The sequence below is a fragment of the Phocoena sinus genome, chromosome 9 (assembly GCF_008692025.1).
Source record: "Phocoena sinus isolate mPhoSin1 chromosome 9, mPhoSin1.pri, whole genome shotgun sequence".
NCBI classification, from domain to species: Eukaryota; Metazoa; Chordata; class Mammalia; order Artiodactyla; family Phocoenidae; genus Phocoena; species Phocoena sinus.
Window position 1 is genome coordinate 15591015 of NC_045771.1, and position 19287 is coordinate 15610301.

At 42.6% G+C, this 19287-nt stretch overlaps 1 protein-coding gene across 2 annotated transcripts in view; it reads left to right on the forward strand.

Annotated features, from left to right (window-relative positions):
• CREB3L2 (cAMP responsive element binding protein 3 like 2) overlaps positions 1 to 19287 on the forward strand; it is a 116777-nt gene that overhangs the window by 62699 nt on the left and 34791 nt on the right. For both annotated transcript variants that reach the window (XR_004351410.1, XM_032642889.1), the window contains exon 2: positions 5867 to 6083. Coding sequence is in view for 1 of the 2 variants with exons in the window: in XM_032642889.1 (XP_032498780.1) it covers positions 5867 to 6083 (217 nt within the window). In the remaining variant the exon portion in view is untranslated. The remainder of the gene's footprint in view (positions 1 to 5866; positions 6084 to 19287) is intronic.

Genomic DNA, 19287 nt, shown 5'->3' on the forward strand with positions numbered 1-19287 from the left:
GGAAAAGACTGACAAGTACAGGTTTCTGGTAACTGACTCTACTGCTGAACTGAATGAATAAGCATTTTCAGAACTCTAATGGAAAACTGATGAACTCATAAAAGTGCTAACAAAAGATCAAGATAAAAAAATTAATTACATGGGACTGAGTGAACTGATGAGGATGATTATAATTTTTGTGACTTTCTGTTTGAATTTTAAAAAAAAGTCCCACAAGGACTCAGAGGCAAAAAATATACAAACCAATTTTCACTGCAAAGTAAAGGAGCTGTAACAGTGGAGGATTCCTGGACTAAATGTCAATATTATGACATAGTATGAGTGTGTTTCGTGTTTGATAATTGCAATCATTGTTGCTCCTGTTGTGGTCATCCATTTACAATGCTTGGTGTCAGTCTATTTATCTCTTGTAAAAATAAAATACAGTGTGTGTGTGTGGAAAAAAAAAAAAAAGACCCAGGAACTAGGAGAAGGAAAAGGTTTGTGATGCTTCTCTTTTTTAAAAAAAAAAATTTCTTTTGACTTATTAATAAACTATAGAGAAAATTGAAAAAAAAATAGAGAAAAGTACAATAGGATCTTCACATTCTTAAGGAATATTAAACAATAAAAACAAATCACCAAAAAAAATGGTCCACATCAAAAAAAATCTTAAGAAAATAAAGAATAAAGGGGGACAAGACTTCACAGGACGGTTGGGGCCAGGTTGAAGGATGTTAAATGCCAGCTCTTCAGTAATGGAGAGACAGACCTTGAAAAGGGTTCATAAAGGAAGTTGCACGCATCTTCACCGAAGAGATGAGGAATATTCATGTCATGAGATAGAGGTTTAACCTCGACGGGAAGTTTCTTCCAACCGGAGAGTCTGTGATGTGGCTTTGAACCCTTTGGCAGAACCACGCTCAAAGGGCAAGAAAATATTTCTGTTCTCATTGCTGATGCCCCGTGGAAGTGATACCAGGAGCGTCTCCATCTAACAACCCCCTGACACATTTCTACACTTCAAATGTGAGGACTGTGTGTTCATAATGGATGAGTGGATGGACTGTCAGTGAGTCTGTCTTTTGTTTTTTAAAATCCAGTCTATACTACATGTCAGCTTTAGAGGCTGACTTAAATGATGGAGCATTCCGTGGTAGAAAGTACATGGGCTTTGGAACTGGCTAGCCTTGGGATAGAATATTAATTCAATTATGCATCTCCAACCTTAGGCAATGTACCTAACCACCCTGAGCCCCAGTTTTCTCATCTATACATGGAGACATGCCTACCTTATAGCAAAACACTTAGCTCATTTTCTGAAAATCTAATATGTGAAGCACTAAGTCCATCAGATGAGCCTACCACCTGATCCTATCAACATCTTCATTAATGACCAGCATCAGCATCGTGTTTTCATCCAGGTTAGAACTTCTCCAAGCCGTTGGGTTGTAAAGCTCGATACTTCTTTCCTAGGAGAAATAATGTGGGGAAAGTTCGGTCAGTTTGCAATAAGAGGATCTGTGTTCAAGGCGAAGCTCAAACAGTAGGTGACTGAGACCTTGGACAGTGGGTTTAAAGCCAACTTCCCAGGACTGATGTGAGCATTGGTTGAGGCGAAAGCTGTGAAAGTATTATAAACCCATAAAGCTTGATGAAACTCTTAGGCAAAACGGTAAAATGCTATTATGCCATGTCTTTGAAAGAATTCAACTGACATTTCATAGCCCTTGAACTACTACACGACTAGTCCTTTGCTAAAGTGTTTGTAGGCAGAAAGCCTCCCTCTTTGAGGCTCACTTTGCTTCTTTCTCTGGTCTTCGGCCTCCAAGACCATATGCCCCTCTCTCACTGGCATTAAAGATGGTCTGACTCTGGCCTGGTTCCTGCACAAGCAGTGGGAGCTTGACCTGTCTGCTGAGCCCCAGAGCCCATAGCTGCCAAGGAGACCCAGCTGGAGCTAATTTGCTGGGCTGAGTCACAGCGTCTGGTTGGGACAAGTTGGGCGTATCCTTGGGACCCCAAAGACGCACAAGTGTCTCTCTGGGACCTTCTCAGTGCTCACCACTTTGCTGAGTTCCTCGGTGTGGGTGGTGGTTAAGCACAGTTGCTCCCTTCTTCTGAGGAGCTTCTTTTTCCAGCGGAAAGGTTGTCATAATGCACTTTTTTTTTTGGCCGTACGTGGGCCTCTCACTGTTGTGGCCCCTCCCGTTGCGGAGCACAGGCTCCAGACGCGCAGGCTCAGTGGCCATGTCTCACGGGCCCAGCCGCTCCGCGGCATGTGGGATCTTCCCGGATCGGGGCACGAACCCGTGTCCCCTGAATCGGCAGGCGTACTCTCAACCACTGTGTCACCAGGGAAGCCCCATAATGCACTTTTTAACAACCATGAGTTCTTCAGGACTCCCTGTCATTTAGGACTAAATTGTTTGGTGACATGATAATCACTACAAAATCCAAAGTAAGGGGAGGTCAGGGATGGTTAGCAGAGTTAGAGAAGGTTTATTATTGGTTATCCAGGGGATGTTCATGAAAACATTCATCAGTGCTGCTCAGGAGAAAGAAAATGGTGTCAGCAGAGCAGCCCAGCATGGCCAACTTCCATGGGAAAGCCCCGGCAATCAAAGAGAGCCTTGCCTCAGGATTCCGGAGGCTGAGATGGGCCAGCATATCTGGCAAGGGCTGACACTGCAGCACAGGGACAGAATTGTGGCTTGGGAATGCAGGGGTTGTGAGTTCAAGTCTTGCTTTTGCATTTTACGTTGTGTCATTTATTTCTCTTCTTGTTTCCTTAATTTTGGTCTTGAAAAGAATTCCATCAAACGCTTGCAGAATATTCACCCTCAGGTAACCAGTAAATTTGTCTTTGGGGAGCCGCTTACAGAATCAGACCCTGGCTTCATGTTATCAGAGAGTCAGGAAACCTGCATCCTAGTCTTAGCCTTGAAGCTGTTCCACTCCTTGCCATGCAAAGTCCGATCCATGGGCCAGCAGCATTACCTGGGAGCTGATTAGTAATGCAGAATCTCGGGCCCACCTAGATTTGTGAATCAGCATCTATGCCTTAAGATCCCCAGGTGATTCATATGCACATAAAAGTTTGAAAAGCACTGGTCTACATGATCAGCTCAAGGAAGACAGGGTTTTTTCTGTCTTCTTCTTTATTACTTTATATCCACAGGACCTATCTAAAGTTTAGCACATGATGGCTGCAAAATCCATGAATCTTTCTCTGACCTTGAGCATGTCCAAACTTCTAGGGTTTGTAAACTTCCAGTGACTTTGTAAACTTCCAGGGACTTAATTGTAAAGTGGTGTAGGGAGAGAGGTGGTGAGTGGAGATGCGGTCAACCTTCAATGGTTGAAAAACTGACATGAACATTAGAATCACGGGTGGTAGTGGTGGTTTTTATATGGTTGTCTTTGACCTACTAAGTCAAAAGCTCTGACGATGGGTCATAGGATTGGTATGTTTTAAAATTTCCCTTTATGTTCAATAATGTTTATTACAATAGCATATATGAAAAAAATCTTTAAATGTCCCTCAAGAGGAAATGGATAAGTACAATGTAATACAATTCAGAAATTGAACTGAATGAAATAGAGCTACACATGTAAACATGAATAAGCTAAAAAGTTTTTTGCAAGAAGAAATTTGCAGAGGAGGTGTGAAGTATGGTGCTGTTTCCTTAAAGTTTAAAAAGTCCGTATGTTTGTAATAGAAACATACTTATGTAGTAAAAGTGTAAAGTCCTAGATGGGAAAAATAAACACCAAGTTCAGGGTAGTAGTTAACTCTGAGAGGAAAGAAGGGGATTGGATAGGAGCTTCATGTTTTATTTTTTAAAAAAGAAAGAAAGAGTAAAGAAAAAATGTTCCAGTAACAATGTGGAAAAATAATTTTTTAAAAAGGAATCTACACGTAATTATTTATGGTTCTATTTTCTCTAATTTTTCTGAATGCTTGAAATATTCCATTATAAAACAACTACAACAAAATTCTTCTGGTGATTGTGAAGCAGACAGTTGGCATCTGGGAATTCTTGCCTTAGATGCTTCTAAGGACCTTTCAGTTCTAAATATGTTTGTATACAGAGAACCCTCTCCCAACCACCCTGTCTTGTTCTCACAGATGACCCATGCCTATTAGGATGTGCCCAAGGCCTGTGGCTTCTCTGCCTTCTGTCCTGATGAGATGCAGCCATAGCTCATGTTTGTGCTGTTGGTGAAACCCAGCAATCTAACTCTGCCTTAAGGACCTAGCCTGCAAGGCCTCCTCCCTGTTGTCTGCTTCTCTCCTTTACAAAAGCAGAAGTTCTGCCCTACAACTATCCTAATATTAGAGCTCTAACCTTAGGGTTACCACCTGCCCCCCGCTTCCCCAAGCTGCATTCATTTTCATAACACCTTCACTGACACTTCAGTTCAATGGTAGGACTTAGTTGCTCTGCAAATCCCAAGAGTTTTCATTGTCTACCCCAAGTATCACCATTTGCAATCAGTTCTCTTATTGCTGGACCTGCTTTCCTAACTTCCTTTCTATTCCAGAGGTGTCCCTAAAGTTTAATCGATAAGGATGACACCTGTTGGTCTGTGACTCAGGGAACATTAAGAAGGTAGAAGTGGCTCTAACAGCTGGTATCAAGTGAAATTTTAAATTAAATTATATTATAATTATTTTTAATATACTCTACTGCAGTAGTTCTAAACCAAGGGTGATCTTCCCCTTACCCCCACCCCCACCCCCCTGGCCCTGGCCAAGGGACATTTGACAATGGCTGGAGACATTTTTGGTTTTCACAACTAGGGGAGTGCTACTGGCATGTAGTGAGTAGAGGCCAGGAATGCTGCTAAACATCCTACAATGCACAGAACAACCCTGCCCCCCCATAACAAAGAATCACCCATCTAAAATGTCAGTAGTGCTGAGGTTGAGAAACCCAGCTCTACAGACCCTCATATCATGAACATCCCCCTATCAGTGAGGGAGAGTAGATGGGGCTACAGTCCTTTAATGTGGGACCATGGAACGAGGGATATAGGACTCCCTGTGAATATATGTATAGACCATTTCTGTATCATTGTCATGGCATGGCGGTGGGTAGGGAGGTGTTGCTGTTGGAGATGGAAATGAGAAGAGATTAAGGAGATTAAGGAAAAACTAGAAAGGGACAAAGTCCAGGTACTTGGGAGAATAGAAGGAAGCTGCCTCTGATGCCTTTGAACTTGGCACTTGGCTATAAATAACACTTCCATGCTTCAAAAATACAAGGTAGCTTATTTTAAAATATTCCCAATGCAAAATGTGGTGGATAGTTCCAGTGATGGCCCCGAGTGAGTCATGCCATCCTGTTTACACTTGCCTGCGATGTGATTTTGCAGTTCCTCTGGTCAAGAGGTGGTGTATATTTTCCCACCCCATGAGTCTGGGCTGGCGTTGTCACTTGCCTTGACCTGAAGAATGTGGAGGGAGTGATGATGTGTGACCTCTGAGACCATGCAGCTTTGGTTTTCTCCCTTTGGGAACATCTCTACCATCCTATGAGGGCTCCCAGCCTGCTAGAGCCTCTTTGAGAAAAAGGCCCAGGTGTCCAGTGTCCCGGCCCAGCCCCCTCCAGCCTTCCAGCTCATTGTGCCTTTGTCAGTGAACCCAGGTGAAATCAGCACATCCACCCAGCCAACCCACAGAGTGGTGAGAGATAGTAACTCTTGGCTGTTGTAAGCCACCACTCTTTGGGGTGGTTTGCTACACAGCAACAGATAACTGGACATTGTGTATAAGGGACTTCATCTGAAGCAGTGGATGATATTTTTGCTTTAGAACATGTGTGTAAATGTCAGATCATGGTTAAGAGAAACTGAGTCCTTCCTCCTTTGTTTCTTGTAGCACTTCTCGGAGCTGCTGGATGAGTTTTCCCAGAACGTCTTGGGCCAGCTCCTGAATGACCCTTTCCTCTCAGAGAAGAGTGTGTCGATGGAGGTAGAGCCGTCCCCAACGTCCCCGGCACCTCTCATTCAGGCTGAGCACAGCTACTCCCTGTGTGAGGAGCCTCGGGCCCAGTCACCGTTCGCCCACGTCACCGCCAGTGACAGCTTCAATGATGGTAAACCCAGAGCAGGGGAAGCAGCTGGGACCTCGGCACCTTTGTCTCTGACCTCCTTGAGGGTGTGGAGTGTGTGTTATCATTAGCGCCCCCTTCAGCCACATACCTGCTGTGTGTGGCCTTGTGCTTGGGCCATGGGGAAATGCAAAGAGACACAGAATACCTCTCTCTACCTGAGACTGTGTGCTCTGGGAATTTGCTAGAGCTGAATGGTACTAATTGCTTTCTCTGACCCTGTGGACTGGGCAGCAAAGCATCCTTTTGCAAATCAAGTTGGCCTATCTGGTTGATAATTCCAGTACATCCATTGTTTCAGAGGTCATGCCATTTTTTTTTCTGAGAAATCATTTTTATGACCATTCTTTCCGTAAACACTTCTTGGGCATCCTCTTAACCTATTTTCAGCATGTTTCATCGACCCCATGTATAGGAGATCTTGTCTAGCATCCCTACGACTTTTTTCATTGGTTACCCTTTCGTGTCCATTATCAATGCCATTAGTATGGTATGTGTTAAAGGTTTAGTTTTCCTGACCTTAGAGATGTTCAGATGTTTTGACTATTAATCCATAGGCCTTTAATTGGTATAGGCTGTATGTATACTTTTAAAATTTAATTTTCTATGTTTGTTTTCCTAGAAGTATAATCAGCTATTTTAGTATCTTGAGTTAAGTTTTGAAAATTATATTCTCTAATACTAGTTTGACATATGCTCTCTTCTCCCAGGAGGATGAAAAGTGTGGGAGATGGTCACTAACTTGATATCCTCTGGCTTGACCTGGATGTCCCCCTCCCTTCCTATACCACTGTACACATGGCAACATCTTGTGAAATGGCTACCTACAGAGCAAGCTCCCTCCTGCTTCTTTGGGTCAAAGGCAAATGCTTCCTATCAACTTCACAAATAGGCTATTAGTTTTGTGGAGGAATCCCTCGTCCAGTTGGGGTTCTTAGGTCTACTACTGGCCTCTAAGAGAACCAACTTTGGGATCAGTAAAACATCATATCTTGGGACAGAGAATGCTCTAGGTTTTTTCTTTCCCATCTCAGATCTATTCTTCCTTTGATTAGAGGTTTGCTGACCAGCAGCCCAGGAAATCTGGCCTTATATCCTCAGTAAAGGGAAGGCCCCAAATATGTGGGTGGATTCTTTCTTGATTGGACCCTCTAGAGCCTTAACTGTATTCTCAGATTTTTCCTGACAAGAGGTCAGATGCATGATGATTTAATCCTTCCTCTCTGTGGTTTGTCCACTTTCTCTACCTCAAATCTGGAGAACAGGGTGAGGGGAAGACTCCTGGGAAGGAAGGGAAGAAGTAGAGCTAAAATAATTTGAGGTTTTGGAGCTGTTGTGAGGGTAAAATGAGATGATGTGTTTAAAGAACTTAGGACAGTGCCCACCACACAGCATTTCAATAAATCAGTGTTTTCTCTTTCATCTTCTGTTGTTGTAGAGCTGTTATTGTTCTTCTTCCTGATCCCCTTCTTTTCCTCCTCCTGCTTCTGTTTCTTCTGCTTCTCCTCCTTTTTGTCTTTCTTCTCCCCTCCTCTGTACTCCATCTTCCTTCCCCCTCAATTTCTTATTAAATCACTTCCAGGAATGACCTCAGTTCAAATGCAGGAATATGGTCTCTGTTATGACTAAATACTCCTCATTTTATCATTACACAGAGGGCCACTGTAAGGACTCAGCCTTCTTCTGGGTTTTAGCTTAGATAAATTCATGCAGTCCCTGCCTTAGTTGTTTTATTTTTAAAGTAGACTCTAGCACTAGATGAAAGGTTGGACTAAATTGACCTTTAAGATTTGTTTCCAATCCTGAGATTCTGTATGGGTATGGTTTCTGTTTAATATTTGTATCTGCCTTTGCTCATGGTTTTCCCTGTATTCTCTTTACTGCTTTGCCTCTGTTATTCCTACAATTCCTTTGATGTCTCTATTTCAAGCCCTACTTCCTTTGTGGAAGTCATTTCTGATACCTCTTGTATTAGTTATCTACTGCTGTGTAACAGATCTCCCCAAATTCGTGGCTTAAAGCAGTAGTAATCATTCATTACCTCTCATTATTTCTGTGGATCAGGAATTCAGGACAGGCTCACTTAGCTGCTTCTGTTTGTTGACTGAAAAAAAATGTTGAGAATTATGTTTTTTTATTTGGCAGAATTTCTGAGGACTTAAGCCTGGGAAGCAGCTTCTCAGATAGCTCTGAGGGACTGCTCGGAAGAGGTGAGGGAGGAGCCAGGATATATAGGAGTTTTTGCAACAAAAACCATGTAGTCAGAACATCAAAAGATTACTGTTAATTAAAAAAACCCAGACATCTCAAGTTAGTGAATTTACCATTTTTTCTCTGTATAGGAAGATGCAAGTGTCTGGGCTCATTGAAATCATTCCTCTGATGTGCACCTTAACTATCTAAGACCAGTATCTTGTTCTTTCCCATCCTGAATCCCCTCAGGGTGCACAGCTGGGGACAGATGCAGTGGCTGAGGGCTTGATGGCTACAACATCCTTTGTTTGCTGATATGGCAGGTGGAATTCTTTGTCCACATGGTTCAGGATCTCTCATGAGGTTGAAATCGGATGTTGGCTGAGGCTTCAGTTATCTGAAGACTTTTCCAGGATTAGAAGATCTACTTCTAAGGTGGTTCCATTACATAGCTGGCAAGTTGATGCTAGTGAATCAGTTCCTCTCCATGGCGCTGCTTGAGTATCACCACAGCATGGGAGCTGGCTTCCCAAAGAGTGAGGGATACGTTGGTGGTGTAGTGGTGAGCATAGGCACCTTCCAAAGAGTGAGAGAGCCAAGACACCAAGGCAGGAGCTGAAATACTTTTTCTGACCCAGCTGTGGAAGTTATTCTGTCAGTCACACAGGGGAGTCCTGATTCCTTGTGGCTGGGGACCATATAAGGATGGGAATGCCAGAAAAACAGGACCACTGGGGGGATGTCTTAGAAGCTGACCACCACACTTCTTCTCATAGTAATGTCTATAAACTGGCTTCTTCCATGTCTGGACTCCTTTATCACATGTTATCAGTGCCTTACAGTGTAGCCATTCATTCTCCTAGTGGTTCTTGAGTTGTTAAGGGAGAAGGTATAGGAGACTGAATGAAGCATGTTCCCAGCCTTTGGTGATACATCAGGGGAGACACCTGCTCTGCGTGCCCCATCACTGTGCAGACACGCTGGGCTGCAGGTATTTGATCAGGTTACAGTTTCCTGGCTGCTAGCAGTTGTCTTCTGCAGGATCAAGCACAGTGCCAAGTAGAGGTAAGTATTTTACAGGTGCTTTGTGATTCATTTAAAAAATTCATTCCTTAGCTATTCACTGAGCACCTACTTTGTGCTTAATCTGCCACCGACTATCCTAAGCACTGGGGGATAAAGACTGAACACAAGTTATAAAGATCTCTGCTTCATGGAGTTTATATTCTAGGATGTGAGGGGGGAATAGGAAATAAGAAAAAGTAAAGAAGTAAACTATATATATGTATTCGATGGTGATCAGTGATATACAGAAAAATAAATCAGAAAAAAATAGGGAGATGTTGGAGGAGGGGGGAGTTTCTTAATCCATTCAAGTTGCCATAACAAAATACCACAGACTGGGTGGCTTGTACACAACAGAAATATATTTCTCACAGTTCTGGAGGCTGGAAGTCTGAGATCAGGGTGTCAGCATGGTTGGGGGAGAACCTTCTCTGGTTGCAGACTTCTCATTGTGTTCTCACATGGTGGAAGGTGCTGGGGAGCTCTGTGGGGTCTCTTTTATAAGGGCACTAATTTCATTACAGAGGGCTTCACCCTCATGATCTAATCACCTCCCCAAGGCCCTACCTCCTATTACCATCACTTTGGGCATTAGAATTTCAGCATATGAATTTGGGAGGACACAAACATTCGAACCATAGCAGTGGGGGAGTTGAGGTTTTAAATAGGATAGACAGGGAAGGCCTTTCTTTGAAGGTAGTATTTGAGCAAAGATCAGCAGATGAGGGAAAGAACTAGGTGTATGTCTAAGAGGCTTCTAGGCAGAGGAAACGGCAAGTGCAGAGGCCCTGTGTCAGGAGTGTGATAACAATATAGCAATACCTATATTGTATTTAGTTATCATCTGTGGAGCTAGTCAGCCATTCAGCAGCCTTGTTTCTAGACTATGCAGATTAGAGCTGGCCGAAACAATCTGGGCAACTTTCCCCTTCACTTCCGTGTTTGTTGAACACTTACTGTGTGTCAAGCACTGTCGTAGATACTTGTGAGACAACGATGGTAAAACTTACACCCAGACTCTAGGGAAAATGCCTTGTACCCCAATACTTGATCAGACCGAATATGAGCAGTGTCCCAAGAGGAAAAGAAACTAGAAGTTCAGAGCGAACGCCCAGTGAAGATCACAGGAAGAATTGCATGAACAAGGCAGAATTTCGTTTGGGCCCTAAAGCGTTGAGTAGAGTTGAAACAGTGGTGATGGTTGGAGGGAAGCACATAGTGGGCAGAGGGCTAGGACATTGATTCTTCTAAACCAAGACCCCGACTAAAATGATTGCAAATAAGCAGGTTTCCAAAAGTTGAGGGTCCCTTTCTCTTCCCAATAACACTATTTCTTTGCTTTTTAAATGCTAATCAGTATAAATGCAGCATAAAGGAACTCATAGGTGCCACCTATACTGATAGCTTAGTGTGGGGAGAAATGATCAGTCAGTCTTTTCCAGGAAGCTTTCTTATCATTAGACCAAAGCACACACCACTCAGTTCCCCCCATCTGGCCCCTCCTTCTGTTTAGAGGTGCTATACTGCTGTGCACGAAGAATGTGTCGCTTGCCGTATTGTATCAATAAACAAAAGATGTTGTGGCCATCAAGCTGTCAGCCAGACTGTGCACCCCAAGGGGATTCAGTATGGAAAAAAGCAGGATCCTGGCCCTAGATAGTTCTGGTGCATATCAAAGGGATGATTTCAATGAGCCCAGACTCTTGCGTATTCCCACACAGAGAAAAATGCTAAATTCATTTCCTTGAGGTGTCCGGTTTTCTTTAATAAACAGTAATCTTTTGACGTTCCGGCTACCTGGTTTTTGTTGCAAAAAGTCCTGTATATCCCGGCTCCTCCCTCACCTCTTCGGAGCAGTCCCTCAGAGTTATCGGAGAGGCTCTTTTCCAGGCTTAAGCCCTCAGAAAGTCCGCCGAATGAAACATAGTTCTCAACTTTTAGCTTGTGCAACATTTTAAGTCAGCACTGCAATAGGCCATGCTGGTAATTTGCTGAGAATAGGTACAGTGGGTCAGATATATTTTGCAGAGAGTTTCTGATCCACAGTTCATCTTTGTTAAGTACCGGTTTCTCTCTGAGTGAAAGCTTTCTATGCCAGCTTTTGTTTTTTTCTAGCCACACAGCATGCAGGATCTTAGTTCCCCAACCAGGGATCGAACCCGTGCCCGCTGCAGTGGAAGCACAGAGTCTTAACCACTGGACCGCCAGGGAAGTCCCAGCAAAAGTACTTTTATAAGTAGGGGATAATGAACATGGATAGGAACCCTCTGGGATGTGTGAAATCAAAGGTAGGCAGTGCACATGAATGGATGAGGAACTTGCCGGGAAGGCTTTGTCGAGTTCCTGGCTTCAGTTGTTTTTCTGTGGATATACAAATGTTTGGGAACAGAATTATTTGATTCATTTGAACCCCAATTTGCATCCGCCTTAAGGGAGTATTAATTCACAAAGTTCCCTCTGGAGTCAGTGCTCTCTTAAGCAGTTTGCCTTCCTGATCGAGGAGGATGATAGTCCTTCAGGCAACGCATAAATAGGCAACATTTAAAAATTGCTGTTTGCATTAAATTTCATCTTCTTCATCTTCTGCATTGTTTAAACAGCTTAAGCAAAACTAGGAATTCTTGTTCCTAGTGATGGATATTATTTCATTATATCTCAGAAAGCCAATGATTCCAATCTTCTTGTCCAGTTTTACTGAGATTAAATGCCATTCTTCTGTAATTGCTTCCAAGCCTGAAACAAAGTGATAAGCTGAACAGCTCAAGCACAGACGCTCTCTCAGTTTATTGGATTTCTCTCTTTTTTTTCCTCACTCTTACTCCCTTTTCTCCTCTCTTTCTCTTTCCCACCATCATCCTTCGTTCCTTCCCTTCTTCCTTCCTTCCTTGTTCTTTCTTTGCTCACTCTTTCTTTTCCCTCTTCCTCCCTCCTTGAACCCCAGGCCAACTATATTGGGCAAATGTAGGTGTTCTTATCCTGTTAGTGTATCATGTTCTTCAGATGGACTGTAGACCCCTAAAATTATATGCAAAATTTTGGACTGTCAACATTTGTCAGTTTTCCTGCTGAGAACATTTATAAGTTTTTTAGATCCTCAAAAGAGTCTGTGACCAAAAGAAGGTTGAGAAACACTAGTCTAAGATTACACAGGAGTCATCTGTCTTCAGGGCTGAATTTGACTGTAGACTTCTCTGAAACACTTGAGTTAAAGGACTTCACATCGTTTGGCAACCACAGGAGCCAGTCCTAGGAATGTGTGCTCGACCCTCAGAACCACCAGAAAGACATCCTACATTCAGCTCGTTCATTTCTGCCCATGATTAAGGCTGCTAAGCACGGTTTTCTGTTCTTTAAAAAAAAAAAAAAGTAAAGAGGTTATAAAGAGATAAGCAGAAGCTTCCAAGTAGACTGAAGAATAAAAAGCTTATATGTGAATGACCAAGTCTTGCACCTCACCGCCTGGAGGGTATCTTCATGAGTTACTCTATTTTGGTCATGTTCCTTTGTAATTAAATTGGGAGGCTAGGTATTCATTTGCTTTGTTAGTTAATTTCAGTCTTCTTCCTAAAGAAGAAACTTAGTAGTGCTGGATGAAGGTTGTTCAGAGAGAACTAGACATGGCCCCTATCCTCCGAGATGATATAAGAACCAAGTTGGAAATATATAGAATATCAACAGACTCGGCATAAAATATACTAATACAGAAGTGATCTACTGGCACCATGCACAAGTCAAGGTAACTTTATTTTGGGTGGAATAAAGGACTATAACTGTGGCTCTTCCAGGTCTAGAGAGGGTGGGACCAGCACATAAATAATAATCATCTTCCTTCAGGTTAGCCTGGTTAGACTTCTAGAGTGAGTAGGGCAAGTGATGGCTGGGTACATTGGCTTAGTGTGGATATCCTAAGTTTAAGGAGCTGTTTTCATAGGTGGGAATGAAAACAATAATCTGTGAGCTAAACCTGAACAGATGCTGCTGGTATGAGGTAGCCTGATGGAAGGCGGAGACTCAGCATTTGATGGGAAACAAGGCCTTAGGAAAGTGGGCTGGTGTTTTTTTTGGAGTCTAGAAGAAGAAAATGGTGTCTCGTGGCTGATGATGCCAGAGCAGGGAAGGTGTGCATGGATATAGCAATGCAGGGAGAAACGGAAAGGCATGTACCATCCATGGCAAAGAAAAAATGGATTTTGAAAGGATTAGATGAAACCCAGAGCAGGATTAGCATACCATCGGGTTTGCTGAATAAAGGGTAGAGATGAGTCATGGGTGACTTAGGTTTCCTGTTTGCAGTGGGAAGACCTCTTGATGTTGAAATATTCCAAGGCCGTGGGACCTGGGAAAGAAAGTCACAGAGAGATGATAAATAGCTGTATCTTCATCACATTTGATTAGAGCTATGGGTCTGAGCTGACAAGAGCATGGGTCTGAGCTGTCTTAGAGGGGTAGATTCTAGGGTAAAAAAAAGGCAGATGTGTCTGTCATCTCCCTACAGAGAGTAGCTGGGTCCCCTGACATGGATGCGCTACAGAAAGAACCTGATGTGCTTGGGATAGACAAGCAGAGGAACAGCCTTCCTTTCCGAGTCTGAAGCCTGGGCTAGTGGTGAATGCTTTTTTGCTATTCATCTTCCTTTTGAGATTACCTTTTATTTTCTTTTTCTAACAGGTTAAGAAAATAATGATGCTTTCCCCCCTTTTAGAAGTGAAATCATGACTTCTTCGTTTGCCTGGCCATTGCAATGCTAGAATGGTATAAGAAAGCAATATGTACAGCTATCTAGCGTTAAACTTACTCTATTCATGGGTAAGAGTCATTAATTTTCATGAAGGAAAAGAAATGTACACACAAGGGTTTTTTGCGTGTATATACTAAGTAAATCTTTTGAAATCGGTCATTTGCTCTACAGATATTTATTCAATGAATACTTTAAACACAGTATCCTATGGGAAGACTTGAGATGCCAAATGCAGAACACGGATGGAGTATAGCGATTAATCTCTGGAATCAATTTGCCTGAATTGGAATCTGGGCTCTGCCACTTACTAATGGTGTGATCCTGGGCAAGTGGCTCAACTCTTGTGTTTCTTTCCTGATCTTTTTTTTTTTTTTTTTTTTTTTTTTTTTGCAGGTACACGGGCCTCTCACCGTTGTGGCCTGTCCCGTTGCGGAGCACAGGCTCCGGATGCGCAGGCTCAGCGGCCATGGCTCACGGGCCTAGCAGCTCCGTGGCATGTGGGATCTTCCCGGACCGGGGCACGGACCCATGTCCCCTGCATCGGCAGGCAGACTCTCAACCACTGCGCCACCAGGGAAGCCCTTTCCTGATCTTTAAAATGGGAATAATAGTAATAATACTTAACCTTGTGCTGTTGTTGGGGGGAGTAAATGAGTTAGTATGTACTAAACATTTATAACAGCGCCTGGCAATTAGTAAACACTAAATACATATTAGCTCTTGTTATTATTGCCCTATGTAAATTACCACATAATTAAATACATAGTTTATCAACTGGCCACAATATGAACACCAGAGTAAGGGAAAGAGGTTCTGTAAGCACAAGCACAGAAGGCATGGAGTGAGGGAGGTGTACAAGAGAAATCGCATCCATCACAGAAACCTGTGTAAATACGTGAAGACATTTAGAACGGTGACTGGCACACAGTGAGCTCTCAGAACACTTCAGCTCTTATTTGCTGGTGTTAAACTGGAATTCTTAACCTCAGGAACATTGGATTAGGAGTCCATATAAACGAAGGTGAGAAGTATAGAAAGAACCAATATTGTACCTTTTGTAGTGGCTACTTATGGGCTCAAAATGACATTAATTGAAGAATGCTCACTTTTGGCTAGAGATCTGTTTCATCATTGATCTCTTGCAAAGCAGTATGCTAGAGGGGCCAGGGGCAGGACTGTGGGTCTGGTTTGCCTGGGTGTGGATCCCAGGTTGGCCGTATACCAGCTGGGTAACGTAGGGTGAGGGAGTTAATCTCCTAGTGTCCTTGTCTATAAAATGAGGGTAATCATAGTACATGCCTTCCAGGGTCACTCTTAGGATTAAATTAATTAATATATATCTAAAGCACTTGGAATAATGCTTAGTACATAGTAAACACTCACAGTTCAGTGTTTGCTATTTTTACTATTTTCAACACTTTTTCATGCCACTCACCACTGGAGGAGATTTCAGGGTCCAGGCACTCAGGGAGGGGACTCTGGGCAGGCAGGCGCCTACCTTCTGTCTGAACATGCAGTGGGCTACAGCTTAATATGATTCTGACATATTCAACTGCATTCCTGCCCCTCTCCCAGCCTCCAGAACCCAGCCTTAGCATTTTTCTTTAAGAGTTGTTTACATCAAAAATCGGCCAAGATTTGCCAGCTCCTTTGAAATTTTTCTAAGGGCAAACACAGTTGTCAAATGCTGAAGGATTTAGATGAGGCATACTTCTTTAATTTACAAAAATTTCCTTTTTACTTTAGGCATATATAAATAGCTAATGGGTACATATATGTGTATATCATGTAAGTGGCATTTGTCCTATGTGATTTCTCTTTTTAAAAGTACACAGACACACCATATATAAATGAGTGTATGTGTATATATATATAAAACACACACACATATATGAGACATAGTTATAAAGATACTACCTACTCCCAATTTAGAGTTTAATCTCTTTTTTCCCCTTCCCAGGAATCAGTATCTATTCAGTGCCATTATTTACGCAGCACATATGGAAATGATTGAGGACCTGCATTTTGGTGTTGCCTCTATGTTGGTTTTGGTTTGTGGGGTTTTTAGCCGCTATCTTGGTAATCTCAGCATCTAGCTCCATTGCTCATAGCTGCTCCATTTCATCCTTGGATATGAAGGATTCATCGCCATGAGACAGTGGCTTGTTTTTATTTTCTTGCTGACAGCTAAGTGGTGATGACGAGGAAATTTGCCAGTCGAGTTTGACCTTTGATAGGGAGCTGTTTATTTTATTTCATTTTTTTATAAAGTTATTTTATTTATTTACTTTTGGCTGTGTTGGGTCTTTGTTGCTGTGCACGGGCTTTCTCTAGTTGCGGCGAGCCGGGGCTACTCTTTGTTGCAGTGCACGGGCTTCTCGTTGCAGTGGCCTCTCCTGCTGTGGAGCACGGGCTCTATGTGCGCGGGCTTCAGTAGTTGTGACACGTGGGCTCAGCAGTTGTGGCTTGCGGGCTCTAGAGCGCAGGCTCAGTAGCTGTGGCGCATGGGCCTAGTTGTTCCATGGCATGTGGGATCCTCCCGGACCAGGGCTCCAGCCCGTGTTCCCTGCGTTGGCAGGTGGACTCTTAACCGCTGCGCCACCAGGGAAGCCCAGGGAGCTGTTTAAATAAAATCAGATGATACGCTGGTTGTGCTTCTTACTCCCCACAGTGCACTACTGACCTTATTGGGTGATGTTTTCCTTCTGAAATGAAACTTAAAAGGCATATAGATACAATTTACAAAAAAAAAAAATTTCACTCACTATCTGAGCTTCAAGTATTAGAAATTGGACATAGAGTGTATACTGGATCTTGTTTTTGCAGTTTTATCAATAACTCAACCATCTAAGTTCTAGGCCATGGTGCTCTGCTGATCGTTTGCCAATGAAATAAAACTACAAAAATAAGGTCACATAGAAAAATTGTAATACATATTCTTCTGGTTCCCTTTCCCTTTATCCTTTGTTAACCCCCTACCTCACAGGTTACATTTGTCATTTTGTTTTCTCCAATTTGATCCACTGAGGGACAGAGTATAAGTCAATACCTAGTAGTTCAGAATGAAAGCTTTTTTCTCTAATTTCAACCGCCACTGGAATGTTGTCACCGAACTTCTTACTGGCTAACTTTCTTCAACTGAAATCATTTATTTTATTATATAATTGGTAGATCAAGTCAGTCAATCTACAAATATTTATTGATATGGTTCACAGTTGGTGGTTTAGAGGAATTATTATGGGAACAAGGTGTAACGATTTGTTGCCATAGGTTCTGATGTCATGGATTTAATTTCTTGTATATACATGCAGCTGTATTGTATCAGCCAGCTGTATTCCTGCATAACAAATCACCACTAACTCATTAGCTTTGACAACAATCATTTGTTATTAGAGTTCACATGTCTGTGCCTTGGCTGGAGGTTGGCTGATTTAGGCGTGGAGGGTCAGGGGCAGCTGGGTGATTTTGCTGATTTCAGCTAGATTCACTCACACGTCTAAGGCTGAGAGTTAGCTGATCTTGGCCAGGCTCATCTGGGAGCAACTCTGATTTATGTGTCTGTCCTCCTTCTGGGATCAGTAGACTGTCCTGGCACATCCTTCTCATAAGTGTGATGGCAAAGGTACAAGTGTGTAAGTTCAGTTGTACAAGTGCATTTCAAGACTTTACTTGTGTTGCAAAGCTAACATCCTCTTGGCCAAAGCCAGTCATGTGGCCAACCCCAGGGTAGGGATTAGTCCCCAGTGGGAGGGCACTGCAAAATTACATGGCAAAGGACAGGGATAGAGGGACAAACGAAGAACTGGAGCCAGTTATGCAATTTATAACATATATTAAGGTACTCATTGACTCTTCTTAAGTCAAGGGACTCTAAATGGGCCACTTGACCCACTAAGGCGTCTATGTAATAATTACCATCATAAAATATGAAGCAGAGCAGGCAGAAGCAGGCCATGTCCATGTGTGATCATCCAGGGACAATATATTCCCAGTATAGGAAATTTAGAAATAGTATGAAACTAGAGAAAAAAAAAAGTCACTCATGTTCTGAATTATTCTCCAGAGATATTTTTACTATTTTGACATATTTCCTTTCAGTCTTTTTTTCCTATCAGTTTCTTCATTAATAGTATATAAATTTATATTCAGGTTTTTTCCTTAATATTCTATCATAACTCTTTGCCTTGTTATTAAAAAGTGTTTAAACATGTAACATTACTGGCTGCATAATATTTCCATTGTATGGATGTACCCTAATTCATTCACTTTGCCCTTACTTTTTGCTCTTTTGGTTACTTTCAGTGTTTTTTGATTATAAATAATGCTGCAGTGAGCATATCTGTGCACACATCTTTTTAAAAAAAATATTTATTTATTTTATTTTATTTTTGGCCGCATTGGGTCTTAGTTGCGGCACACAGGCTCTTTGTTGTGGCACAGGGCTTCTCTCTAGTTCTGGCACGCAGGCTCCAGGGCACATGGGCTCTGTAGTTGTGCGCAGGTTCCTGAGTGCATGGGCTCTGTAGTTTGTGGCACACAGGCTCTCTAGTCGAGGCATGCAAGCTAAGTAGTTGTGGCGCGCTGGCTTAGTTGCCTCTTGGCACGTGGGATCTTATTTCCCTGACCAGGGATCGAACCCACATCCCCTGCATTGTAAGGCAGATTCTTTACCACTGGACCACCAGGGAAGTCCCTGTGCACACATCTTTATCTACATGTTTAGTTGTTTCTTTAATGGATCGGGAGATCTGGGTTCTGCCACATATTTGCTGCGTGATTTAGACCTGCATGTTAGTTTCCTCATCTATAAAAACACATATCTGAGGTTGATGGCCTTAAACTTCTTTCTAATTCAAAAAACATCTTTCAAGGTAGAGTAATAAATTGCTGTACTGAAATGGAAGCATGAAGGCAGCACCAGTGGTTTGTCCCCAAAAGGCTCAGGGGAGGAGAGGCAGCTTCCTTGGGCTTTTCTCTTGGAAGAGTTCAGGGGAAGTTTTGTTTCATAGTTCACATATCATTATTTGTCCGTCAGTCTCCATCTCTGATACAGCAAAGATTATATAAAAAATTTTAAAATGGGGGTGTAGGACACTGAGCATTAAGAATATAAACTATCTTGGGCTTCCCTGGTGGCGCAGTGGTTGAGAGTCTGCCTGCCAATGCAGGGGACATGGGTTCGGGCCCCGGTCC